At 37.9% G+C, this 22,857-nt stretch overlaps 1 protein-coding gene and 1 pseudogene across 5 annotated transcripts in view; both read left to right on the top strand.

Annotated features, from left to right (window-relative positions):
* Window positions 1-18,255, top strand: part of GK5 (glycerol kinase 5) — a 94,986-nt gene extending 76,731 nt beyond the window's left edge. For all 4 annotated transcript variants that reach the window (XM_081070483.1, XM_081070482.1, XM_081070485.1 and 1 more), the window contains 4 exons: window positions 4,102-4,205; window positions 4,924-4,983; window positions 12,657-12,790; window positions 16,232-18,255. In XM_081070483.1, coding sequence (XP_080926609.1) covers window positions 4,102-4,205; window positions 4,924-4,983; window positions 12,657-12,790; window positions 16,232-16,377 — 444 coding nt within the window. In that variant the 3' untranslated portion in view covers window positions 16,378-18,255. The remainder of the gene's footprint in view (window positions 1-4,101; window positions 4,206-4,923; window positions 4,984-12,656; window positions 12,791-16,231) is intronic.
* On the top strand, window positions 1,560-3,266 carry LOC308509308 (60 kDa heat shock protein, mitochondrial-like; annotated as a pseudogene). The gene has a single exon. The product of its transcript is annotated as a 60 kDa heat shock protein, mitochondrial-like (transcript).
* Window positions 18,256-22,857: the final 4,602 nt, after the last annotated feature.

Here is a 22,857-nt window from a genome sequence, read left to right as displayed (position 1 = left end):
CCAGTTAGACTGAGATCCCAGTGGTGACAGAGGCCGGCTGGGGCACATAGAGTAGTCTGCGCATGGGCAAGAGTCTGCTAGTTCTGCTCAGGACGCCAAACAGCTTTGCTGGGGCTGGCTGTTCCAGGTGGTTGGTGGTCTGGGAGGCTCCCTGATGGGATTGGCAGTGACAGACTGGAAGTGTGGCTGGGGGCTGTCTTCCCTGGCAAGTTGTGACCAGGCACTGAAAGGGACCTTCCCAGAGCTTTTCCCAGCACATCACCCCAAAGAGGGACTCACTTGGACTACTAATGCAGGGATGTTATAACCTATCGATACTTTCAGGTTTCTATGGAATTTATTACCCCTCCAATTGGCCTATTACTAATAGTAAATTGTGTTCATAGCTATTTGTACAAAAGTGATTTCAGGTCATTCATATTAGGATTTTATGTGGTATATTAGAAGAAGTAATTTTTACGCAAAAAAAAAAAAATTGCATACTAGGGACTAAATGAGCTGTCAGAATCTGACCAATCTTTGTTTTATAGTATTGTACCACCTGATATAGACCAGCTTTACTATATAAATCAGCTTTTACTGAGTAAATCACCAAAAGATATTAATGAATTTGAAAATTATCAGGATAAATTCAGAATAGGAGGAAAATCATAGCTATAGTAAAGATGAGATGCAATGTAGAATTTCTTCTGTTAAGTAATTAGGAAAAGTATTGTTTGTTCATTGATTCAATAAATGTGTATTGATTAATAAATGTGTATTGATTGATCCCTTGTGAGGGGCCATGTACAGTGCCAAGTGGAATTTCAGCAATCACACAAATGGACACGATTTTGAACTGTGGCACATGATATGATGGGAAGTTTGAGGGCTCCCTAAAAACAGAGAATGGGGAACCTGATCTACCGTGTTTTCCCGAAAATAAGACCTAACTGGAAAAGAAGCCCTAGCATGATTTTTCAGGATGACATCTCCTGAACATAAGCCCTAATGCGTCTTTTGGAGCAGCCCTTAATATAAGACCCGGTCTTATTTTTGGGGAAACACAGTAGTCTCTGGGGTCAGAAGCTTTCCTAAAACTGAGCCAAGATTAGAAGGGGGAATAGGATTAACTAGAAAAACAGGTGGTAGAAAGTTTTCCAGGTAAAGAGATGATGTATCCAGGCCCCAAAGCTAGAAGGTGCTTTTCTTGAGGACCATCGTTTCCTGACAGCACTGGCATGTCCCTCTGTCACAATCCTAGGTGTGTTGGAACTGTTCTGTCTGCTTCTCCATGAGACTGCAGGCTCTGGCAGGAATCTTTGTTTTCTCATCTTTGTGTCCCAGAATTGTCTTGCATTTCTGAGGATGCAGAGATGAATACAGATTTCATCCAATGAATACATACCTCCAGCTCAAGATTTTGGCTCTTTTGAAAAAACAGGTGTTAGGTTGGGTCATTTCTCATATTGGGCAATAAGACTATTAAGTTAAGAAATAGAAGAGCTTGGTACTCTGTCCCTCACTCTCCGCTGACGGCTTGCCTTGCTGCTCGCACAGCCTGCTGCTGCCCCACAGAAATGCTTCAATTACACGAAGTCCTTTGCCAGATTAGGCCAGCGTCCAGGGCACTGGTTCCTCATCTCACTCGGGCGTATGCCAAAGATGTAAAGTTTGCTGCAGGTCCCCGAGCCTTAATGCTTTAAGGTGTGGACCTTTTAGCTGATGCTGTAGCCGTTACTATGGGGTCAAAGGGAAGAACAGTGATGATTGAACAGAGTTGGGGGAATCCCAAAGTTACAAAAGATGGTGTGACCATTGCAAAGTCAATTGACTTAGAAGATAAATATAAAAATGGCGCTAAACTGGTTCAGGATGTTGCCAATAATACAGATGAGGAGGCTGGGGATGGCACCATAGCTGCTCCTTTATTGGCACGCTCTCTTGCCAAGGAAGGCTTTGAGAAGGTTAGTAAAGGTGCTAATCCAGTGGAAATCAGGAGAGGTGTGATGTTAGCTGTTGATGCTGTAATTGCTGAACTTAAGAAGCAGTCTAAACCGGTGACAACCCCTGAAGAAACTGCTCAGGTTACTACGATTTCTGCAAATGGAGACAAAGAAATTGGCAATATCAATGAAAAAGTTTGGAAGAAAGGTGTCATCACAGTAAAGGATGGAAAAACACTGAATGATGAATTAGAAATTATCGAAGGCATGGAGTTTTATTGAGGTTATATTTCTCCATACTTTATTAACACAATGAGAGGTCAGCAGTGTATATCCCAAGATGCCTATGTTCTATTGAGTGAAAAGAACATTTCTAGTGTCCAGTCCCGTTGTACCTGCTCCTGAAATTGCCAATGCTCACCGTAAGCGCTTGGTCATAACTGGGGGAGATGTTAATGGCAGGTGGCTAGTACACTCATTTTGAACAGGCTACAAGTTGGTCTTCAGGTTGTAGCAGTCCAAGCTCCAGGTTTGGGTGACAATAGAAAGAACCAGCATAAGACATGGCTATCGCTGCTGGTGGTGCAATATTTGGAGAAGAAGGATTGACTCTAAATCTTGAAGATGTTCAGCCTCATGACTTAAGAGAAGTTGGAGAGGTCATTGTGACCAAAGATGATGCCATACTCTTGAAGGGAAAAGGTGACAAGGCTCAGATTGAAAAACATATTCAAGAAATCCTTGAGCAGTCAGATATCACAACTAGTGAATATGAAAAGGAAAAACTAAGTGAACGTCTGGCTAAACTCTCAGGTGGAGTAGCTGTGCTGCAGGTTGGTGGGACTAGTGATGCTGAAGTGAATGAACAGAAAGACAGAGTTACAGATGCCCTCAGTGCCACACGAGCTGCTGCTGAGGAAGGTGTCATTCTCGGAGGGGGTCATGCCCTGCTTCGGTGCATTCCAGCCTCGGGCTCGTTAACTTCAGCTAATGAAGATCAAAAAATTGGTATAGAAATTATTTTAAAAGACACTCAAAATTCCTGCAATGACCATTGCTAAGAATGCAGGCGTTGAGGGATGATTGATTGTTGAGAAAATTATGCTAAGTTCCTCAGAAGTTGGTTATGACGCTATGCTTGGAGATTTTGTGAATATGGGGGGAAAGGAATCATTGATCCAACTAAGGTCGTGAGAACTGCTTTTTTGAATGCTGCTTGGAGTGGCCTCTCTGTTAACTACAGCAGAAGTTGTAGTCACAGAAATTCCTAAAGAAGAGAAAGACTCTGGAATGGGCAGAATGGGAGGAATGGGAGACTGTACGGGAGGTGGCCTGTTCTAATTCCTAGAGCAGTGCTTTACCACTACTAATGGGAACTGTGAGTGGAAGCTTCAAGGCAGTGCTCCTCATCTATAACTTCAGAGGAGTCAGCTGAAGGGAAATGACGGGAGGAAAGGCTGGCTGGTGTTTAAGAAAATCACCATAACCATCAGTTATTGGTTTCAGTTGACAACATGTAAGGGTTTATTGCTGTCATTGTCCATGCCTACAGATAGTTTATTTTGTATTTTTGAATAAAAAGACATTTGTACATTCCTGATGACTTAAGTGCAAGAGCCGTGTACCATAACTTAAATCACTGAGGCATTTTTACTACTATTCTGTTAAAATCAGGATTTAGTGCTTGCCATCACCCAATGAGGAATTAAGAAGCAGCCTTTCTGTGGAGAGTAAGAATAATTGTGTACAAAGCAGAAAAATACCCAATTATGTGAAAACCTTTGTATAATAAAAATTTCTTTTATAGTTAAAAAAAAAGAAATAGAAGAACTTAGCTTAAATGTCTGACAGTGTATTGGGTGTAAGTTATGACACTGAAAAAACACATTTTTTGCATTATTGTTCATCTTAAGTCTAACTTGGTCGTATATCCTTAAAAAGCCACTCTACTTAGTAAACAACTTTAGTGTAAAAACTATTAAACTATTTAGTGTAAGTCCTATTAAAAAGTCATTGTAATAGTTAACATAATTTGGGGGCTATCATTTATTTTAAAACTACTTAACTCTACTAGGCATTTTTTCTAACATGGTCATGTTTTTTGTACAACATGACTTCAAGTCTGTAGGTATAATTTATAACAATAACACTATGTTCTGACTTTTTCCTACTTTAGGCTCCACTAAATGACCCCTACGCATGTGCCTCTTTTATGGGTTTGAAGCCTTCCACCAGTAAACACCACCTTGTACGAGCAATTTTGGAGGCAATAGCTTTCAGGTACCAAAGTATGCCCTAAAACCCTCCCTCCCTATACAGTTTTGCTGTTTCCTTTTATTAATTTGTACTAAACTGGAAATTTCTTAATTTAAACCGAGGGTTTATACCTTTGGTTTAGTTCATATTGTATATGACATAATCTGTTATTGCTAATTTTTTTAGCATTTCTTTTTTGATATCTGAAAATTGAATGACTTTTTTAAATATCCAATTTCCTAAGCATAAAAAATTCAAAATTTGGACTTTCAAGGGTTTTTGTACCCTTATTCATGAAGGAGAAACCTAACTAGTAATGCTTTTATTTTATTTTATTTTATTTTATTTTATTTTATTTATTTTATTTTATTTTATTTTATTTTATTTTATTTTCTTAAACCTAACTAGTAATAAAAGATTGAATCATCAAAATCATTTTTACGCATATTTTCCTGTGTTTCTTGTTATGGTGCATGCATATCTTATTAAAATTAAGAATGTGGCTCTCATGAATATGGAACAGTTTATGATTAAAGTTTTCTGTTTGTTTCAAGGTGGAAATCACAAGGCCCTGAGCCTCTTGTTATTTGAGTATCTATTATCAACTTCCAGTTAGCATAACAAATGTTTTTAATATTGTTTGCATAGTTTATAAATATGTAAATAAATTCTTGTAGGTAGGGAAAAATAGAGAATTACTATGATTTCAATTTCCTTTAAAAACTTTTCTTCTTTAAACTAGAAACAAACAGTTATATGAGGTGATGCAGAAGGAAATCCATATTCCTATAACAAAAATCCGGTATGTAAACTTTGTTTCTAATGGATTTAATAAGAAATTAGAAGTAAGTAGTAGCTGCTATTAGGATTTTCTTTTTTTTTTCTCTCTCTCTTTGAATTAAAGTTTGTTGGGGCGACAATTGTTAGTAAAGTTACATAGATTTCAGGTGTACAATTCTGTAATACATTATCTATATTTCACATTGTGTGTTCACCATCCAGAGTCAGTTCTCCTTCCATCACTATATATTTGACCCCGTTCACCCTTCACTAGAACCCCGATCCCTCATCCCCCTTACCCTCTGGTAACCCCTAAACTATTGTAGATGTCTATGAGTTTTTGTTCTTTCAGTTGTTTGTCTTGTTCTTTTGTTGTTTTCGGGTTATACACCACATATCAGTGAAATCATAGGGTTCTCTACTTTTTCAGTCTGACTTATTTCGCTTAACATCATAATCTCAAGATCCATCCATGTTGTCACAAATGTTCCTATATCATCTTTCCTTAACGCCGAATAATATTCCATCGTGTATATATACCACAACTTCTTTACCCATTCATCTATCGAAGGACACTTCGGTTGTTTCCATGTCTTGGCCACCGTAAACAAAGCTGCAATGAACATTGGAGCACACGTGTCTTTATGTATAACTGTTTTCATATTTTTTGGGTAGATACCCAGGAAAGGGATTGCTGGGTCATATGGTAATTCTATTCTTAATTTCTTGAGGAACCTCCACACTGCCTTCCATAGTGGCTGCACCAGTCTGCATTCCCACCAACACTGTATGAGGGTTCCTTTTTCTCCACAGCCTTTCCAACACTTGTTGCTATTTGTCTTGTTGATGATAGCCATTCTGACTGGGGTGAGGTGAGATCTCATTGTGGTTTTTATTTGCATTTCTCTGATGATTAGTGATGTTGAGCATTTTTTCATATGTCTATTTGCCATTTGTATGTCCTCTTTGGAGAAATGTCTCTTCAGGTCCTCTGCCCATTTTTCAATTGGGTTGTTTGTTTTTTTGTTGTTGAGCTTCATGAGTTCCTTGTATATTTTGGATATTAGCCCCTTATCGGAGGCACTGTTTGCAAAAATTCTTCTCCCATTCAGTTGGTTGCCTCTGATGGTTTCTTTTGCTGTGCAGAAGCTTTTAAGTTTGATATAGACCCATTCGTTTATTTTAGCTTTTATTTCCCTTGCCTTTGGAGTTAAATTCATAAAATGCTCTTTGAACCTAAGGTCCATAAGTGTAGTACCTGTGTTTTCTTTTACGCAGTTTATTGTTTCAGGTCTTATGCTTAAATCTTTGATCGTTTTGAATTAATTTTGGTACATGGTGACAGATAGCAGTGCAGTTTTATTCTTTTGCATGTGGCTTTCCAACTCTGCCATCACCATTGATTGAAGAGGCTGTCTTTTCTCCATTGTATGTTTTTTGCTTCTTTGTAAAAAATTATCTGTCCATATTTATGTGGTTTTATTTCTGGGTTACAAATTCTATGCCACCGGTCTGTGTTCTTCTGCCAATACCGTGCTGTTTTGATTATTGTAGCCCTGTAGTACAAGCTAAAGTCAGGGAGTGTGATACCTCCAGTATTGTTCTTTTTTCTTACGATTGCTTTAGCTATTCGGGGTCTTTTGTGGTTCCAAATAATTTTGATGATTTTTTGTTCTATTTCTTTAAAAAATGCCATTGGGATTTTGATGGGGATTGCGTTAAATCTGTATATTACTTTGGGTATTAGGGCCATTTTAACTATATTGATTCTTCCAATGCATGAGCACAGAATGTCTTTCCATTTCTTTGTCTTTTCTTCAATTTCTTTTAGAAATGTCATAGTTTTCAGCATATAGGTCTGTCACATCCTTGGTTAAGTTTATTCCTAGGTATTTTATTCTTTTTGCTGCAATTGCAGAAGGAATTTTTTTTTTAATTTCCGTTTCTGAGATTTTGTTGTTAGTATATATGAACACAATGGACTTTTGTATGTTGATTTTGTAGCCAGCAACTTTACTGTATTCGTTGATTGTTTCTAATAGTTTTTTGGTGGAGTCTTTAGATTTTCTATACATAGCATCATGTCATCTGCAAAGAGTGACAATTTAACTTCTTCATTCCCAATTTGGATGTCTTTTATTTCTTTCTCTTGCCTGATTTCTCTGGTGAGGACTTCTAACACTATGTTGAAAAGTAGAGGTGATAGGGGACAGCCCAAAGGGCTTCAGTTTTTCACCGTTAATTATGAGATTAGCTGAGGGTTTGTCATATATGGCCTGTATTATGTTAAGGTATTTTCCTTCCATACCTATTTTATTAAGTGTTTTAATCATAAATGGATGTTGTATCTTGTCAAACGCTTTTTCTGCATTAGTTGATATAATCATTGATTTTTGTTCTTTGCTTTGTTTGTGTGATATATCACAATGATGGATTTGTGTACGTTGACCCATCCTTGTGCCCCTGGGATAAACCTACTTGGTTGTGATGAATAATCTTTTTAATGTATTGTTGAATTTGGTTTGTTAGAATTTTGTTTAGGATTTTTGCACTGTATTCATTAGAGATATATATATATATATATTTTTATTTTATTGGGGAAGGGGTACAGGACTTTATTGGGGAACAGTGTGTACTTCCAGGACTGTTTTCCAAGTCAAGTTGTTGTCCTTTCAATCTTAGTTGTGGAGGGCGCAGCTTAGCTCCAGATCCAGTTGCCGTTGTTAGTTGCAGGGGGCACAGCCCACCATCCCTTGCTGGATTCGAACCAGCAACCTTGTGGTTGAGAGGATGCGCTCCAACCAACTGAGCCATCCAGGAGCTCAGCGGCAGCTCAGCTCAAGGTGCCGTGTTCAATCTTAGTTGCAGGGGACGCTGCCCACCATCCCTTGCAGGACTTGAGGAGTTGAACTGGCAACCTTGTGGTTGAGAGCCCAGTGGCCCATGTGGGAATTGAACCGGCAGCCTTTGGAGTTAGTAGCATGGAGCTCTAACCGCCTGAGCCACCAGGCTGGCCCCCTCATCAGAGATATTGATCTGTAGTTTTCTTTTTTTGTGTTGTCCCTACCAGGTTTTGGTATCATGGTAATGTTGGCGTCATAAAATGAGTTAGGGAGTACTGTCTCTTCTTGAATTTTTTTGGAAAAGTTTGAGCAGGATTGGTATTAGATCCTCTTTGAAGGTTTGGTAGATTTCACTAGTGAAGCCATCTGGTTCTGGACTTTTGCTTTTGGGAAGGTTTTGGATGACTGATTCCATTTTCTTACTGGTGATCGGTCTATTTAGATTTTCCAGTTCTTCATGGTTCAGCCTAGGAATGCCATATGTTTCTAAGAACTTGTCCATTTCTTCAAGGTTATTGAATTTGTTGCCATATAGTCCTACATAGTATTCTTGGATGATCCTTTGTATTTCGGTGGTGTCCGTGATAACTTCCCCTCTTTCATTTCTGATTTTGTTTATTAGTGTCTTTTCTCTGTTTATCTTAGTGAGTCTAGGCAAGGGTTGTCAATTTTATTAGTATTTTCAAAGAACCAGTTCTTTGTCACTTTTATTTTGTTCTGTTGTGTTTTTGTTCTCTATTTCATTTAGTTCTGCTCTGATTTTTGTTATTTCCTTTCTTCTGCTGACCCAGGGTTTCACTTGTTCTTCTTTTTCTAGTTCTTTAAGGTGTTACGTGAGGTTATTTATTTGGGATTTTTCTTGTTTCTTGAAATAGGCCTGTAATGATATAAATTTCCCTCTTAAAACTGCTTTTGCTGCATCCCAAAAATTTTGGTAGGGTGTATTTTCATTGTCATTTGTTTTTATGTATCTCTTGATCTCTCCTCTTATTTCTTTTTGACCCAGTTGTTCTTTAAAAGTATGTTATTTACTCTCCACATATTTGTGTTTTTCCTGGTTTATTTTGTAGTTGATATCCAATTTCAAAGCCTTGTGATCAGAGTATATGTTTGGTATGATTTCAATTTCCTTAAATTTGTTGAGACTAGTTTTATGTCTCAGTATATGGTCTATTCTTGAGAATGTTCCATGTACATTAGAAAAAAAACTCTATAGTCTGAGGTTTTAGATGAAGTGCTCTATAAATGCCAATTATGTCCATTTCATCTAATGTGTCAGCTCCTATTTCTTTATTTTCTGTTTGTATGATCTATCCATAACTGTCAATGATGTATTTATGTCCCCTAGTATGATTGTGTTTTGGTCAATTTCTCCCTTTAGTTCTGTTAGTAGTTGCTTGGTATATTTCAGAGCTCCCTGATTGGGGGCATAAATATTGATGACTGTTATGTCTTCTTGTTGTATAGTTCCCTTTATCATTATGAAATGTCCATCTTTGTCTCTTGTTACCTGTTTTATCCTGAAGTCTGTTTCATCTGATATCATGTGGTTACACCTGATTTTCTCTGGGTACCATTTCTTGAAGTGGCAATTTCCACCGTTTCACTTTGAGTCTATGCTTGTCCTTGTAGCTGAGATGTATCTCTTGGAGGCAGCATATGGTTGATTCAATCTGCTACTCTGTGGCTTTTTATTGGTGAGTTCAATCCATTTACATTTAGAGTGATCATTGATATGTAAGAATTTCCTATCATTCTATGTTTAGTTTTCTGGTAAGCCTGTATCTCTATTGTTTCTTTGCCTTTTTTGTTGTCTGTTATTTCTGTGTTGTGGTATTATATGATTTTTCTTTCTGTTTCTTCTTTTTTACGTTATGTATTTCAGTTCTGGGTTTTTTGTTTGTTTTTTTTGAGTAGTTACCATTAAGTTTATGTACAAGAAAGTTTGATATTTAGAGTATTCCATTTTCTTCAGCACGCTTACTTTCTATTCCCAAATTCCTGTTCAGTCCTGTACTCTTCCCCCTTTTTATGTTTTGGTTGCCACAAATTATCCCTATTGATGCTGATCGGATAGCCTCCTTCAGTATTTCTTGTAGTTCAGGTTGTATATTAGGAAATTCCATCTGCTTCTGTATATCCTTCATATCTAAAGGATATCTTTACTGGAGATATTATTCTTGGCTCATAATTTCCCTCTTTTCAATAGTTTGAATATTTGGTTCCACTCCCTCGTGTACAGTTTCTGCTGAAAAATCTGATGATATTCTAATAGGTTTTCTTTTTTGTTTGTTTGTTTTTTTGTTTTTTTGCTCTCTTAGCAACTTTATTTAAAGATCTACTCTTTTAGCAACTTTAAAGTTGCTAAAGTATGCAACATAGTATTATAGACTATAGCTTTCATGCTGTGCATTACAATATCCTCATGACTTATTTTATTTTATTATTTTTGGAATAAAATATAATATTGGTACTTTATTTGTTTTTTTATTGAAGCACTAAAAAAATAAATAAATAAAAAATAAAAGTTCTGATAGGTTTTCCATTGTAGGTTACCATCTTCTTTTCCCTGGGTGCCTTGAGGATTTTTTTTTTATTGTTGATTTTTGAGAGCTTCAATACAATGTGCCTTAGAGAAGGCCGGTTGGGGTTGAGGTAATTTGGTGTTCTATTTGCTTTCGATTCGAGGATCCAGTTCTTTCCACAAGTTTGGGAAGTTCTCATTGACTGTTTGTTTGAATATACTCTCTGTTTCCTTCTCTCTTTCTTCTCCTTCTAGTATGCCCATTATTCTTATATTGCTGTTTCTGATGGAGTCAGAAAGTTCTTGTAGAGTTCTTTCATTTAAGTCTCAAGTCTCTTTCTTCTTCCATCCGTGTCATTTTCAGATTTCTATCTTTGATGTCACTGATTCTTTCCTCCACTTGGTCAATTCTACTATCTAAGCTGTGTCTCATTGATTCTTCATTCTTCATTTTTTTTATTGAGTTCTTAATCTCCAGAAATTCTATTTGGTTCTTTTTAAAATTTCAGTCTCTTTTGTTAAATGTTCATTTTGTTCTTTGATTGTTTTCTGAGTTCAGTAAACCTCCTTTCTGTGTTTTCTCGCAATATATTTTATTGAGTTTTTTAAAAACTGCAATCTTGAATTCTGTCATTTAATTCACATATTTCCATATCGTTTAAGTTCATTTTCTGGAGACTTTTCTTTCTGAGCTGTCTTGTTGCCTTGGTTATTCATGGCAATTAATGATTTATTATTTGTCTTCCTAGACCCTACAGGAGTGGGTTCTGCAACAGGTTGATAGAAAAAGGTCTTTCTTCTGTTTTCCAGTAGATGTTGGTAGAATGTTTTATTTTCTTTCCAACTGCAGCCTTTTATTCTCTCTCACACTGCACTATTCAGTCTTCTCACACAATGGGGCAATTCCCTGGAATGCAGGCTTCTCCTCTGTTAACAGTTCTTCTGGGTCATATGGCGCCACCTCTGTGTTGGGATGTGAAGAGCTTCTGAAGTTCCAAAGCTCTTTCTGCACCTGACTCAGAGCCTGTGTGTTTCAGCAGCTCTGTTTCCTCCTGCAGGGATCCGCCCAGATAGGTGGGGCCAGGGGTGGGGTGAGTTGTGAGAGGTGGCCCAGAGCAATGGCGGCGACCACCACCACAGCTGGTCCCACTTCCACAGCTCCCTCCCCTTTGCCGGAACTAGTTGGGCTGCGAATCTGTGTCTGCTGACCACAGTTCTCAGAACAGCAAATGTTCTGTTCTTTTGATCTGACACTGCTACTTTATCGCTTCTAGCACTGGGCAGGTGGGGGCGGGGCGAGCTCTGGGAGGGTAGGGAGGGGGCCGCTAGTCTCAGTGCCTAAGGCTTCCGTTCTCCGCTCTGAGTGAGGGCTTAAACCACCGATTTCAGCCCTCTTCCCTCAGTCTTTTCTCCGAGGTCTCTGACGTGAACGTTGGGTTCAGCCCTGTTATATGCTGTCCCCTCAGCCCTGTGGGCCATAAACGGAGCCCTAGCAGTCCAAGCTCTTCCCTCTCCCGTAGGTGTGGTAGTTCCGGGATGCAGCGAGCTCGGAGCACTGAGCTAGGTCTACGTCCTGCGCCTGGGCGCCTCTGTCCCCGCACTTCTCCTTTCCCTCCTCCCCCGCTCGCGCGATTCGCCCACCTGGAGGTGAATTCAGTAGTGGGCCTCTTCGTCTTGCCTGTCTGCTGTGCAGGGAGTCCTTTATGGAGTTACAGTTGTTCAATTTTTTGTAAATTCCAGGGTAGATTTCTAGATGCTCATCTCATGCCGCCATTTTGTGATGTCCAGGATTTTCATCATTATGGTTCTTTAGGATTTCAAAAGGAACTTAAACTTAGCTGCTTTGTAGCAAAATTCTCGGTCATAGGAATTTTGAGTGCAAAGAAAAGCCGATTTTAGACTTATGGAGAATAGAATAGAGAATTTGGGAGGATCGTAGAACCCATGTGTATACTAAGATTTAAAATCTCGTGTTTGGCTGTGTGGCTTTCTATCCTCTTGGCACAAGAGCATGCAATTTTCTTTGCGAGAAAGTGCAAATGAATTTCTGTTTTGGCTTAGCTCTCTTGGCCTATTTTGAACTAGTCCCAGGACAAACTGGGCAGGTGGGAAATCTGATGGCAAATCAGGAAAAATATTTCAAGATTATCTAGTAAGATCCTCTATCTTCAGATAAAGGCTAAGTGATAGAATCTTGGAGTTAAAAAATTAAACTTAAAAAATGAAATCAAGGATCTGAAAAATATGTGTCTATTTTAAAAAGAATTATTAATATTTTTATGCTTTTGTTGCAGTACTTTATCTCTAATATCTTGCTCCTCCTCACAGGGCAGATGGAGGAGTTTGTAAGAACAGTTTTGTCATGCAGATGACTTCAGACCTGATTAATGAGACTATAGACAGACCCGTCCACCTTGATATGTCATGCCTAGGTGCAGCTTCTCTAGCTGGTCTTGCTGTTGGTATGTATGGATTTGATAAAAATGAGCTGTCTGTCTTGCAAACTATTTCTTTTTTCTTTTTGTTTTTTTTCAAAAAGATTTTATTGGGGAAGGGGGACAGGACTTTATTGGGGAACAGTGTGTATTTCCGGGACTTTTCCAAGTCAAGTTGTTGTCCTTCCAATCTTAATTGTGGAAGGCACGCAGCTCAGCTCCAGGTCCAGTTGCTGTTGTTAGTTGCAGGGGATGGAGCCCCACATTCCTTGCGGGAGTCGTACCTGCAACCTGTGGTTGAGAGCCCATGCTCCAACCAAATGAGCCATCCGGGAGCTCAGCGGCAGCTCAGCTCAAGGTGCCGTGTTCAATCTTAGTTGCAGGGGGTGCAGCCCACCATCCCTTGAGGGAGTTGAGGAATCAAACCAGCAACCTTGTGGCTGAGAGCCTGTGCTCCAATCAACTGAGCCATCTGGCCACCCAGGAGCTGCACTTCATTCTAGTTGCAGAGGGTGTGGCTCGCTGGCCCATGTAGGAATCGAACTGGCAGCCCCGTTGCCCAGAGCTCGTGCTCTAACCAACTGAGCCACCCGTCCGCACCGCAAACTGTTTGTTACAGATAGCATTTCTCCTCCCAAATTGCAAAACCCTAGAGAGGGTTTGGAAAGCCTTGGTGTCTGTTAAGCTCCATACATATATGCACATTATTCACAAAATAACGCCTGGGAGTGCCTTCGTGGATGGGTCTTACTGCTCCTCTCCCATCCTTACTTCACTCCTACAGTCAAAAGTATTAGGTGAGGACAGTTAATTCTCAACTGCTTTGGTCTTTAGCAAGGCGATGAGTCTGGATAAAGTTTCTGAGTAGATAGGCTTATCTTTGGCATTAGCAACAATTCCGTTCTTTTATTTATTGAACATTTGTGGAGCACACTGCTACATGATGGTCACAGCTGGGAATAAAGAGTTTAAAAGATAGTCTCTGCTCTGGGAGTCTCTGATGGGAGCCATTAGACAAGTCAACCAATTATTAAACTTGGTGTGAAAACCCAGGAAACAGCTATAGTATTATGCTAATGGTGTAGGCTTCCCAGAGGAGACAAAGTAAAGGTCAGTTCTGAAGGGGTTAGCAGACAGCTAGATAAGGAGAGGATAATAGGTGAGTTGTCCAACCGAGAAAGCAGCTCCTGCAAAGGTTCTGGCCCATTATGGTGAGAGCTGATGCCATGAGAGCAAGAGGGGAGGCTGGACAGGTACACAGACGTCCAGGTGTGGTGCATTCCTCACACCCGGGAGTTTGGACTTGATTGTCAAGACTTTGGAGAGCCACTGAAGAATTTTAAGCAGGGGAGGTACATGGACACATCTACATTTGGACAGATCACTTTGGCAATTAGTGAAAGGATAATTGGGAGGGGTAAAGAATGGCTGTGTGGAGGCCACTTTGGGCCTCCCTAAGAAGCGGGTGGCACCTTGGACACTGAGTATTTTAATGTGCTCCTTTATGGAACGGAGGAGTGTTTGTGCAAAACAAGATATTTTATAATGAAGTTACAAATCCGAAAACCATGAAATCTTGGTAAGTTCAACTTTATTCTAAAAATATGTTAATTTTGAATAAAATTAATACAGTCACTTTCATTTGTTCATTGATTGATGTTTGAATAATTCAAGTTGAAGAAAATAACTTTCCCTTAAATAATCATTCCTTTTTACAAATTTAAATTCTTTACGTATTTCAACCCTTTTAAAAATTTAATGTGGAACTCCCAGATGGCTGGGTTGGTTGGAGTGCGTCCTCTCAACCAACAAGTTGCCACAATATTGCCACAAGGTTGCTGGTTCGACTCCCACAAGGTATGGGAGTAACTAGCAACAGCAACTGGACCTGGAGCCCTCCGCAACTGGGATTGAAAGGACAACAACGTGACTTTGACAAAAAATACTGGAAGTACACACTGTTCCCCAATAAAGTCCTGTTCCCTTTACCCAATAAAATCTTTTTTTTAAAAAAAATTAAATATGATTGATTTTTAAAAATAGTTTCACATGCCTGACTGAGTAAACTTAGACCTGTAACAAGGAAAATCTTCTCAAGTACTTAAACAACTCTTGCAAATTGAATAAATTATGCTTATAATTATGGTAAATCAAATTCTCATAAAAGTCTAATATTATTTATAAGGTTAATCAAATTCTTCTTCACTTTTTACCTCATAAGACTAAAATGTCAGATTCCTTTGAACATTGAAAATATTTTAAATAACAAACACATGCAGATTATTCACACATAACATAGTGGCTAGAGTTTTATCTACTTCATTATATCTATGTTTAATTTCAAATCTTTTTAATACAGAGATACTTTACCAACTACAAGGCACTAGTTTTACCTTCTCAGGAAAGCTGAGATTTCTGGTTGGACCCCTTCTCTTTAAAAAATTTGGGGCCTGAAGTCTATGCATAGTCTCTGTATTTTCAAAATTCACTCAGAAACTGTCTATTCAATGTATATTTAATAAAATGACTTTTAAAAATATGTATGCCTTATTGTAAATAATAAATTCTGGAAATAAGGATTTTAAGACCGTGTTTAAATTTATGACTAGATTTATCTAACTATAGTATACTAATTAAAACTATTTTTAGTCTCTTTAAAACTTCTATAAATTATCTTTAAATATAGAAAGTCTAAAATGTGACTTTGTAAATAGAAAGAATGTGACCCGACAGAAAATTTCAGAAGAGAGAATTTTATGTGTCAGCTTTATTGGTAAGAGAAAATGTACTTCATGAAGGTTTGTCAACTGTGTTAACACTTCAGAGTCGGTGAGGTGTACCAAGTTTGTTAACAAGACACCTCTACCATTTCAGGCTGCTTGTGATCATAGTCATGCATGTGTTTTCTTGCTGCTTATTATTAGAAATCACATGATCCTCTTTGTAAAGAACAATCAATATGTGCCAGAACTCTAATATTGCCTTGAACAGGAATTTAACTTGTAGGACATGGAATAGTTCGAAAAAGAAAATAGGTAATACATTAATTCGCTACTTTGAATTTTAGGCGTATCCTAGGTAGTTGCCTCTTACGTCAAGATACATGACAAAAATCTTAATTTATCTGTGTTTTTTTAATTGTAGAAAAGCAAATAATTCTATTTCTTACTTTTTTTCCTTAATAGCAAGTCATGAAATTAGATGATGACACAGTGTAGTTGTTCTAGAAATGATTTGGTGCCCTGCTTCACATAAGTAAAGCTGGTCGTTAGAAACCAAAAGATTTAAAAATCCTGGAGTATTTCTTCCTAGGGATAGTCAATCTAACAAAACTGAAAAGCAACAAAATATTTTGGATTGTGTTTTAAAATAATAATTGTTTACCTTTGTACCAATTCACATAGGTTTGTAGATAAACTTTATGGATTCATTTGCCTTAAAATTTGAGAGTAATGTTTTCATCTCTAGGGTTTTGGACTGACAAAGAGGAACTAAAGAAACTGAGACAAAGTGAAACAGTTTTCAAGCCACAGAAGAAATGGCACGAGTATGAAATGAGTATGGAAAACTGGGTCAAAGCAGTGAAACGCTCCATGAATTGGTACAAGACGTAGCACTGAATGGAATGACCGAGACCACAGATGGCTGGCTGATGTGACGGGCAGATGGGACAAAGCTCAGGGATACTGATATGACGACCACTGAGAGAAGAAGATTTAAAGTGAGCTTTGCAACCTGAGAGGAAAAGCATTCCTTTTTTGAAAAAACAAACAATTTTTAAACCCTCATTTATGTTTACCCAAACCTTGGTAAGGTTGTCAGGCAGCAACACCTCAAAACTTTATATCTTTTGTAGCAAATTCCAAAGGGCGTTAGCAACCATATTTTGACAGCCATGGGTCTTCCTTTTTTTAAATCCCTGATCAATTGTATATGTGAACATAATTGTTTACTCTCCAAATCGACAGTTCTGGGCCTAGCACCCTCACATGCTGTTGCAAAATAATGTGAAATTATTCGTTTAATTATTTAAAATTAAGTGGACTATTCAGAGTCCATACAGCTAAAAAGGAAGAATAACTGAGGAAATGTGCAATTGTGAAACATTAGTATTTTATATTTAAAGCCATAATTATTCAATGTTACATCCACGTATGAGTTCCATGTCCCTCTCAGATAGGCTAGTTAGTCAGTTCTTTCCTTTATTGGGCTTAAAGACACTGCCTTAATTTTTCTTCACCCAAATCTAAGCATTACTTATGTACTGAAAAATACTGAAAAAAATAATTTTAGTTAATGAAACTAAAAAGGGTATTGATTTATAAGGAACAAGAAAATATTGTGTTTTTTTCTCAAATACTATTTCTTTAAAAAACCTTTGGTTAAAGTATAACATCCCATTTTTTACAAAATGTAGGTAGTAAATATAAATCTTGCCTTTCTTCTGTTCTTATCTTTCTAAGTTGTTGAGGTGCTTGCATAAATGTCATTTGTTTTTATTAAGTGCCTAATTGACAGAGCTTAATTTGAAGAAAGTTCCCTAATTTACCAGTGACTTAAGAATTGTCTTCATTGGTGTATTTTAACTTGTCCAGGTATCTTTTTAATTTTCATCCAATCTATTCTTCCATATGAGATATGTGCAGTGGGTACCTGACAGAGCTGAGGGGAGCGTATCCATGTTATTGATTGCCAGAGGGCTGCTGAGCCATAGAGCCACAGACTGGGGTAGGGACAGTCTCCCTTCTCAAACTTGCTCCATAGAAACAGTGTAGAGGAGTAAGAGTTGTGAGTAGCTTTAGGCCACTTAAATCTAGGTGTAAAATTGCCATCTTCCAACCTGTTCTCAGGTTATTTGCCCCTTCTCACATTTGGGCTAGATTCCTTTTACATTTGCAGCAATAATGAATTTACTTCCCTCTTGGTCAGGTTTTATCACATAAAGTCCTATTACAGAGGTAGCTGTTAAATAATATAATGAAAGAAATGACTGTTACAGGGAATTTTGTTGTCGCTGTCATATATGTCTATTTCAGAGACAGTCAGATTTGATAGAATTAGGGGTCAAATTGCATTTCTACTAATTCCATCTCTTTGAACTTTGTCTTCTTAAAATGATTAAATTTTTTGATGGAGTCATCATAGCAAACGTATATAGTATCATTAATTTCATTAATTTTTTTAATTTTAATTTTTCAGTTACAGCTGCCATTCGATAGTATATTAGTTTCAGCTGTACAGCATATGGTTAGACATTTACATAACTTACAAAGTGATCCCCTGATAAGTCTAGTACCCACCTGACACCATACACATATTAACTCCATTAACTAAGATTGGGAAATATTTTTGTTACGTCTAAGTGTTTTGTTTACTGTAATAAGTCAAATCGCATTATGTAGATAATATCTTATTCTTCTTTTCATTCTCTGTGTGTTTTATGTCCTTTGACAAAGCTTAGTGGCCAGTTAAAAACTCTGTTACCAAAATCATTTGAAAGCTGCTCTTTCATTTTTCTGTTTCTTATAGGATCTGTTTCTCAGTGGCTGTGTGTCATAGGAAATAATTTTGTCTTTTTGTATTAGGGTATACTGAATTATAATATTATTAATACCTAAAAGTTGATTAGTTCATCTCTTTTCACATGTTTCTTTCTTATCATAAAACCACAAAATAAAGGTTTTCAGAACTTTTAGATAATGTGGGAAAGTAACGTTGAATACCTCTTATTGGAATTGAGCATCTCAAAAATCAGTGGCTAGCTAATTTTTTTGTTAGTCTAGAAGTTACTCTTTTATTTTCAATATTTCAGACTGTTTTTATTGACATAGTTTAGTAAATCTTTTGTCAGATTGAACCTAAATCAGAAAGGTGACCACATTTGCTTTTGTGGTTGTAGAAACAATTGATATAGAAACAGTTGATAATCAAAATCAGTTGAGCAAAAATATTGTCCATCTGTCAAGTTCATTTTTCGTTTGTATGCTAACATTTAAAGTGGTTTTTTAAAATTCCGTGCTAATCTTTCTCATCACGTCTTATTTTTTCCATTATGGATCTACCTTACATTTTTAGGACGTCTGTAGCTGTCTTACCAAGGAGGAGAATGCTCCTCCACAGTCCTGGAGTGGCACTAAGTGCTTTTATGCTATAGACTTGTGCAGTTCTTTTTTCCAGATCCAACCAAGACGTGGTTTCTCAGTCTCAGCTTTATTGACATTTGGGGACAGATAATTCTTTGTTTTAGGGTGCTATTCTGTGCATTATAGGATACTTAGCAATCCCTACCTCTGCCTGTAGCTGCCGTAAGCATCCCCTGAGTTGTGATAGTCAAAAATGTCTCCAAACATTGCCACATGTCCCCTGGGAGGCAAAATCACCCCCACGTGAGCACTCCTGATACAGACTGTTAGGAGAAGACTGAAGACTCAGTGAATCATACTCACTTTCTTTCTGGCTCATTTTACCTTACGAAATGGTTGCTAGCAAAAGGAGGTGGTTGTATATTAAAATAAATAGGGTTTTACTTTGTTGGTTAATGAGGTAAAAAAAAAAAAAAGTCACGTTATAATTGTCTTCTGCTGTTTTTATCTACCCACCACCATTCCTACACCTGCCTCCCATGTGGTGTTACTGAGTAGACTCATGACTTCAGTACAGGGTTAATGTAGTCTGCAGACCATCTTTGATTTTATTTGCCTTTTGCTTCCTTTTCATCTCTGAATGGAAAGGATCCCTCTCTTACATGCCTCTGTTCAAGCCTCCACCAAACTGGAAGCTCCCTGAAAGGAGAAACCATGTCTACTTCCACAGAACTTAACTCTGTGCCTTCATTTGTGGGATGAATTCTTACTTTATGTTTACAATGGTAACTTTTTGCACATTTTTTCCTTGTTGATGGGAGCAGCTTATATTTGTTGCAAGTAAAATATGTTTTGTTGAATTAAGAAGGACCACTTAGTTATGATAGCTAGAATCTGTTTATTTAAAATTTCTAAATATGACATATGTATATGTGTAGAGATACACAACCATAAATATACATAGTTTTAACTTTCTAAGCTAAAATTGAAGTCTTTTCACAAGTTTTGTGTATTTGAATGCAGATGACTAACAGATTAAATTTTCAGAACGTCAGACACTCTGGTGTTAGAGGAAAGAAACTTAAGAAACAGCTCCTTCTTCAAGGCACTTTTATACTGGAGACAAGTCTTTAATTAAAAATAATCTAGCTCACAAGTTTGGCAAGAACTTCAAAATTTTTTAAGGGGAGACATAGCTGGACCCTCAGGTTCTTTGACTTGAAGTAGTTCTAGAGTCACAACAGAGATAGCCTAGAAGGCTAGAATCTACCCCCAAGGGGTTCTGAATCCCTTGGGGAAATATAAATCATGGTTTTGAATTAGAATTAACCCCAGATACACCCTAGACCGATCTAGTAATAGTCTCAGAAGCATCTTTCATATACAAAGCCAGGTCATCTGATTCAAATCAATCAAAATGGATAACCCCAAAGTGGTCAGATAGGTGATCCAGAATTACATTGTTTTATATATAAGTTTTGGACGCTCATAGCCATAAGTATTTGGGCTCCTGCATCTAATATAAGTCACTATCTTGTCACTATTCCCATGGGACCCTTGCACCTAGAGGAATGATCTTGGACGTGGGAACAATAGAAGCAGGAACCTATAGAATCAGATATTTCTGAAATTCTCTGTTACTTTATTTCTGCTATCTTTCCCCCCTTTACTATAAATTTGGCTTATTAAAATAAAAATGGCTATGTCTGTACAGATATCTATACTATTTGCAAAATAAATCATATGAAAATTCCAATTTAAATGAACCATATTGTTATAAGAAATTGCCAAAATTTTCCAGAGCAGCTATACCACTTCACATTCCCACCAGCAATGTATGAGTGATCCAGTTTCTCTACATCCTAACCAGTATCTGACATGTAAATATAACCCTAAAAGTAACCCTAACACTAACTCAAACCTTAAACCTATCTGTAACCTTAAATTTAACACAGCTGTAATCCTAACTCTAACCCTTACCCTAATTAACCCTAAATTTAACCCTTACCCATACCCTAATTCTAAACCTAATCTTAACATTAACCATAAACAAAACTTGAAACATAACCCTAACCTTATGTTTAATACTACCCCTAACACAATTCCCAACCCTAAATTCTAACCATAACTTTAAACTTAAACCTAAAACTAATCAAAACATTTAACCTAATCCAAAACTAACCCTGAACTTAAACCCTAACTGTTAACACTAAACCTAATCCTAAAACTAAACTTGTCCCTAAACCTCACTAAACTTTTACCTAACCCTAACTCTAAATTTAAGCTTAAGCCAACCTCCTAATCCTAATTCTTACCCTCATCCTAAACTGAGCTGTAACCCTGACCTAACTATAAAAAAATCCTAAAACTAAATAAAAACTTAACCATAATCCTAAATTTACCCCTAAAACTAATCCTAACTGTAACCATAACCTATCCTACCGTAAATCCTAACCATAACCCTAATTCCAAGCCTATACTAACACTAACCCTAATCTCAACATAAAAATCTAACCCCAATTCTAAACCAAATCACAATACTAACCATAACCCTATTATGAACTCTAACCTAACCCTACGGTGTTTCTCTGAAAATAAGACTGGGGCTTATATTAATTTTTGCTCCAAAAGATGCATTAAGGCTTATGTTCAGGGGATGTCATCCTGAAAAATCATGCTAGGGCTTATTTTCAGGTTGTCGCCTCCCGCATGAGGAGGGTTGTGGAGAGCGAGGAGGGCGGCGTAGGATTAAGAAAGACAGTAGCCATGAATAGAGTGTAAGCGAGGCCAAAGGACCTGCAACCTCAAGGACTGGGCGCCTAATCGGGCGTATGCATTAGCTTTTATTAGGTGCGGAAGTAAAGGAGATAAAGCTTGTCAATCTCAAGGTCTGTGAATCCCATACATTATAATAGGAAACTGATTCAAGCCAATCATCCTTCCCTGCAGGCAGCTGAACCATAAGTCTCAGGATGTATGTATGTCCCAAGGGACAAAACCTATATGCATATGAATAGATGGAGAGCACATCATTGAATCACTTCCTTTGCAGGTTTTGGGAAGGAATGCAGCCACAGAGGCAGAGGCTTTCCTTAGGTGGGGGGGCTGTCCCCACCTCTGTGAACTCCATGGGTTCTCCTGTTGGTCCCCACTCCACTGCACCTGGCTTGAGTTTCCCCCCTGTGGGGAATCTTACTCGTCATTGGCTGACCAGCCATCTTTCTGGGGCCACATGGAGACATAAGGTGCACTCACAAAGGTGTAGCAAAGTCCCTGAAAGAATCCGTCTCACAGACTCTCCTTTCTTTGGGGGCAGGTACAAGGAGACAGATGGGTAGGCTGCTGCGTGGCAACACCAGCTAAGTCTTATTTTCGGGGAAACACGGTAATACTAAACCTAAACTCTAATTGTAATGTTAACCCTGATACTAACCCTACTTCAAAATCAACACTAAAGCATAATCGTAAATCGTAACCCTAATACAAAATCTAAACCTAACACTCAAACTTACACTAAGTCTAATCCTACCACTAACACTAAACCAAACACAAAATCTAGCCCTAACCCTAAACCTAATCGTAAATCTGAACACAGCCTAAACTATAAACCTAATCCTTACACTAACACTTACCTAAAACTTAACCTTAGCCCTAAACCCTAAACATAACCTTAATCCTAACCCTAACCCTAACTGTAAACCTAACACTAAAACTTAACCCTAACCCTAACATTACCCCTAAGACCCCTAAATCTGGGGTTACATAGGCATCATGATGGAGTGAGAAGGCCCCTTGGTGCCTCCCCTTGAAGTTACAACAAGTTTAACAATTATAATTCAACAAAGGACTCCCTGCTTGACACAAACACATCTGAGAGATTTACGCGTCAAGGTGGGCATATCAGAAGGAGCAGGAGAGGCAGGGGTGAAGGACAAAAACGGGACCCACAGACACAGTCCAGGGCTCACTGCAGTCCCAGCAGACATGATAGCAGGGAAGGAGTTGAATTGC

This window comes from Rhinolophus hipposideros (assembly GCF_964194185.1).
Source record: "Rhinolophus hipposideros genome assembly, chromosome: 2".
Taxonomy (NCBI): domain Eukaryota; kingdom Metazoa; phylum Chordata; class Mammalia; order Chiroptera; family Rhinolophidae; genus Rhinolophus; species Rhinolophus hipposideros.
This window is presented reverse-complemented; position numbering and strand designations above follow the sequence as displayed.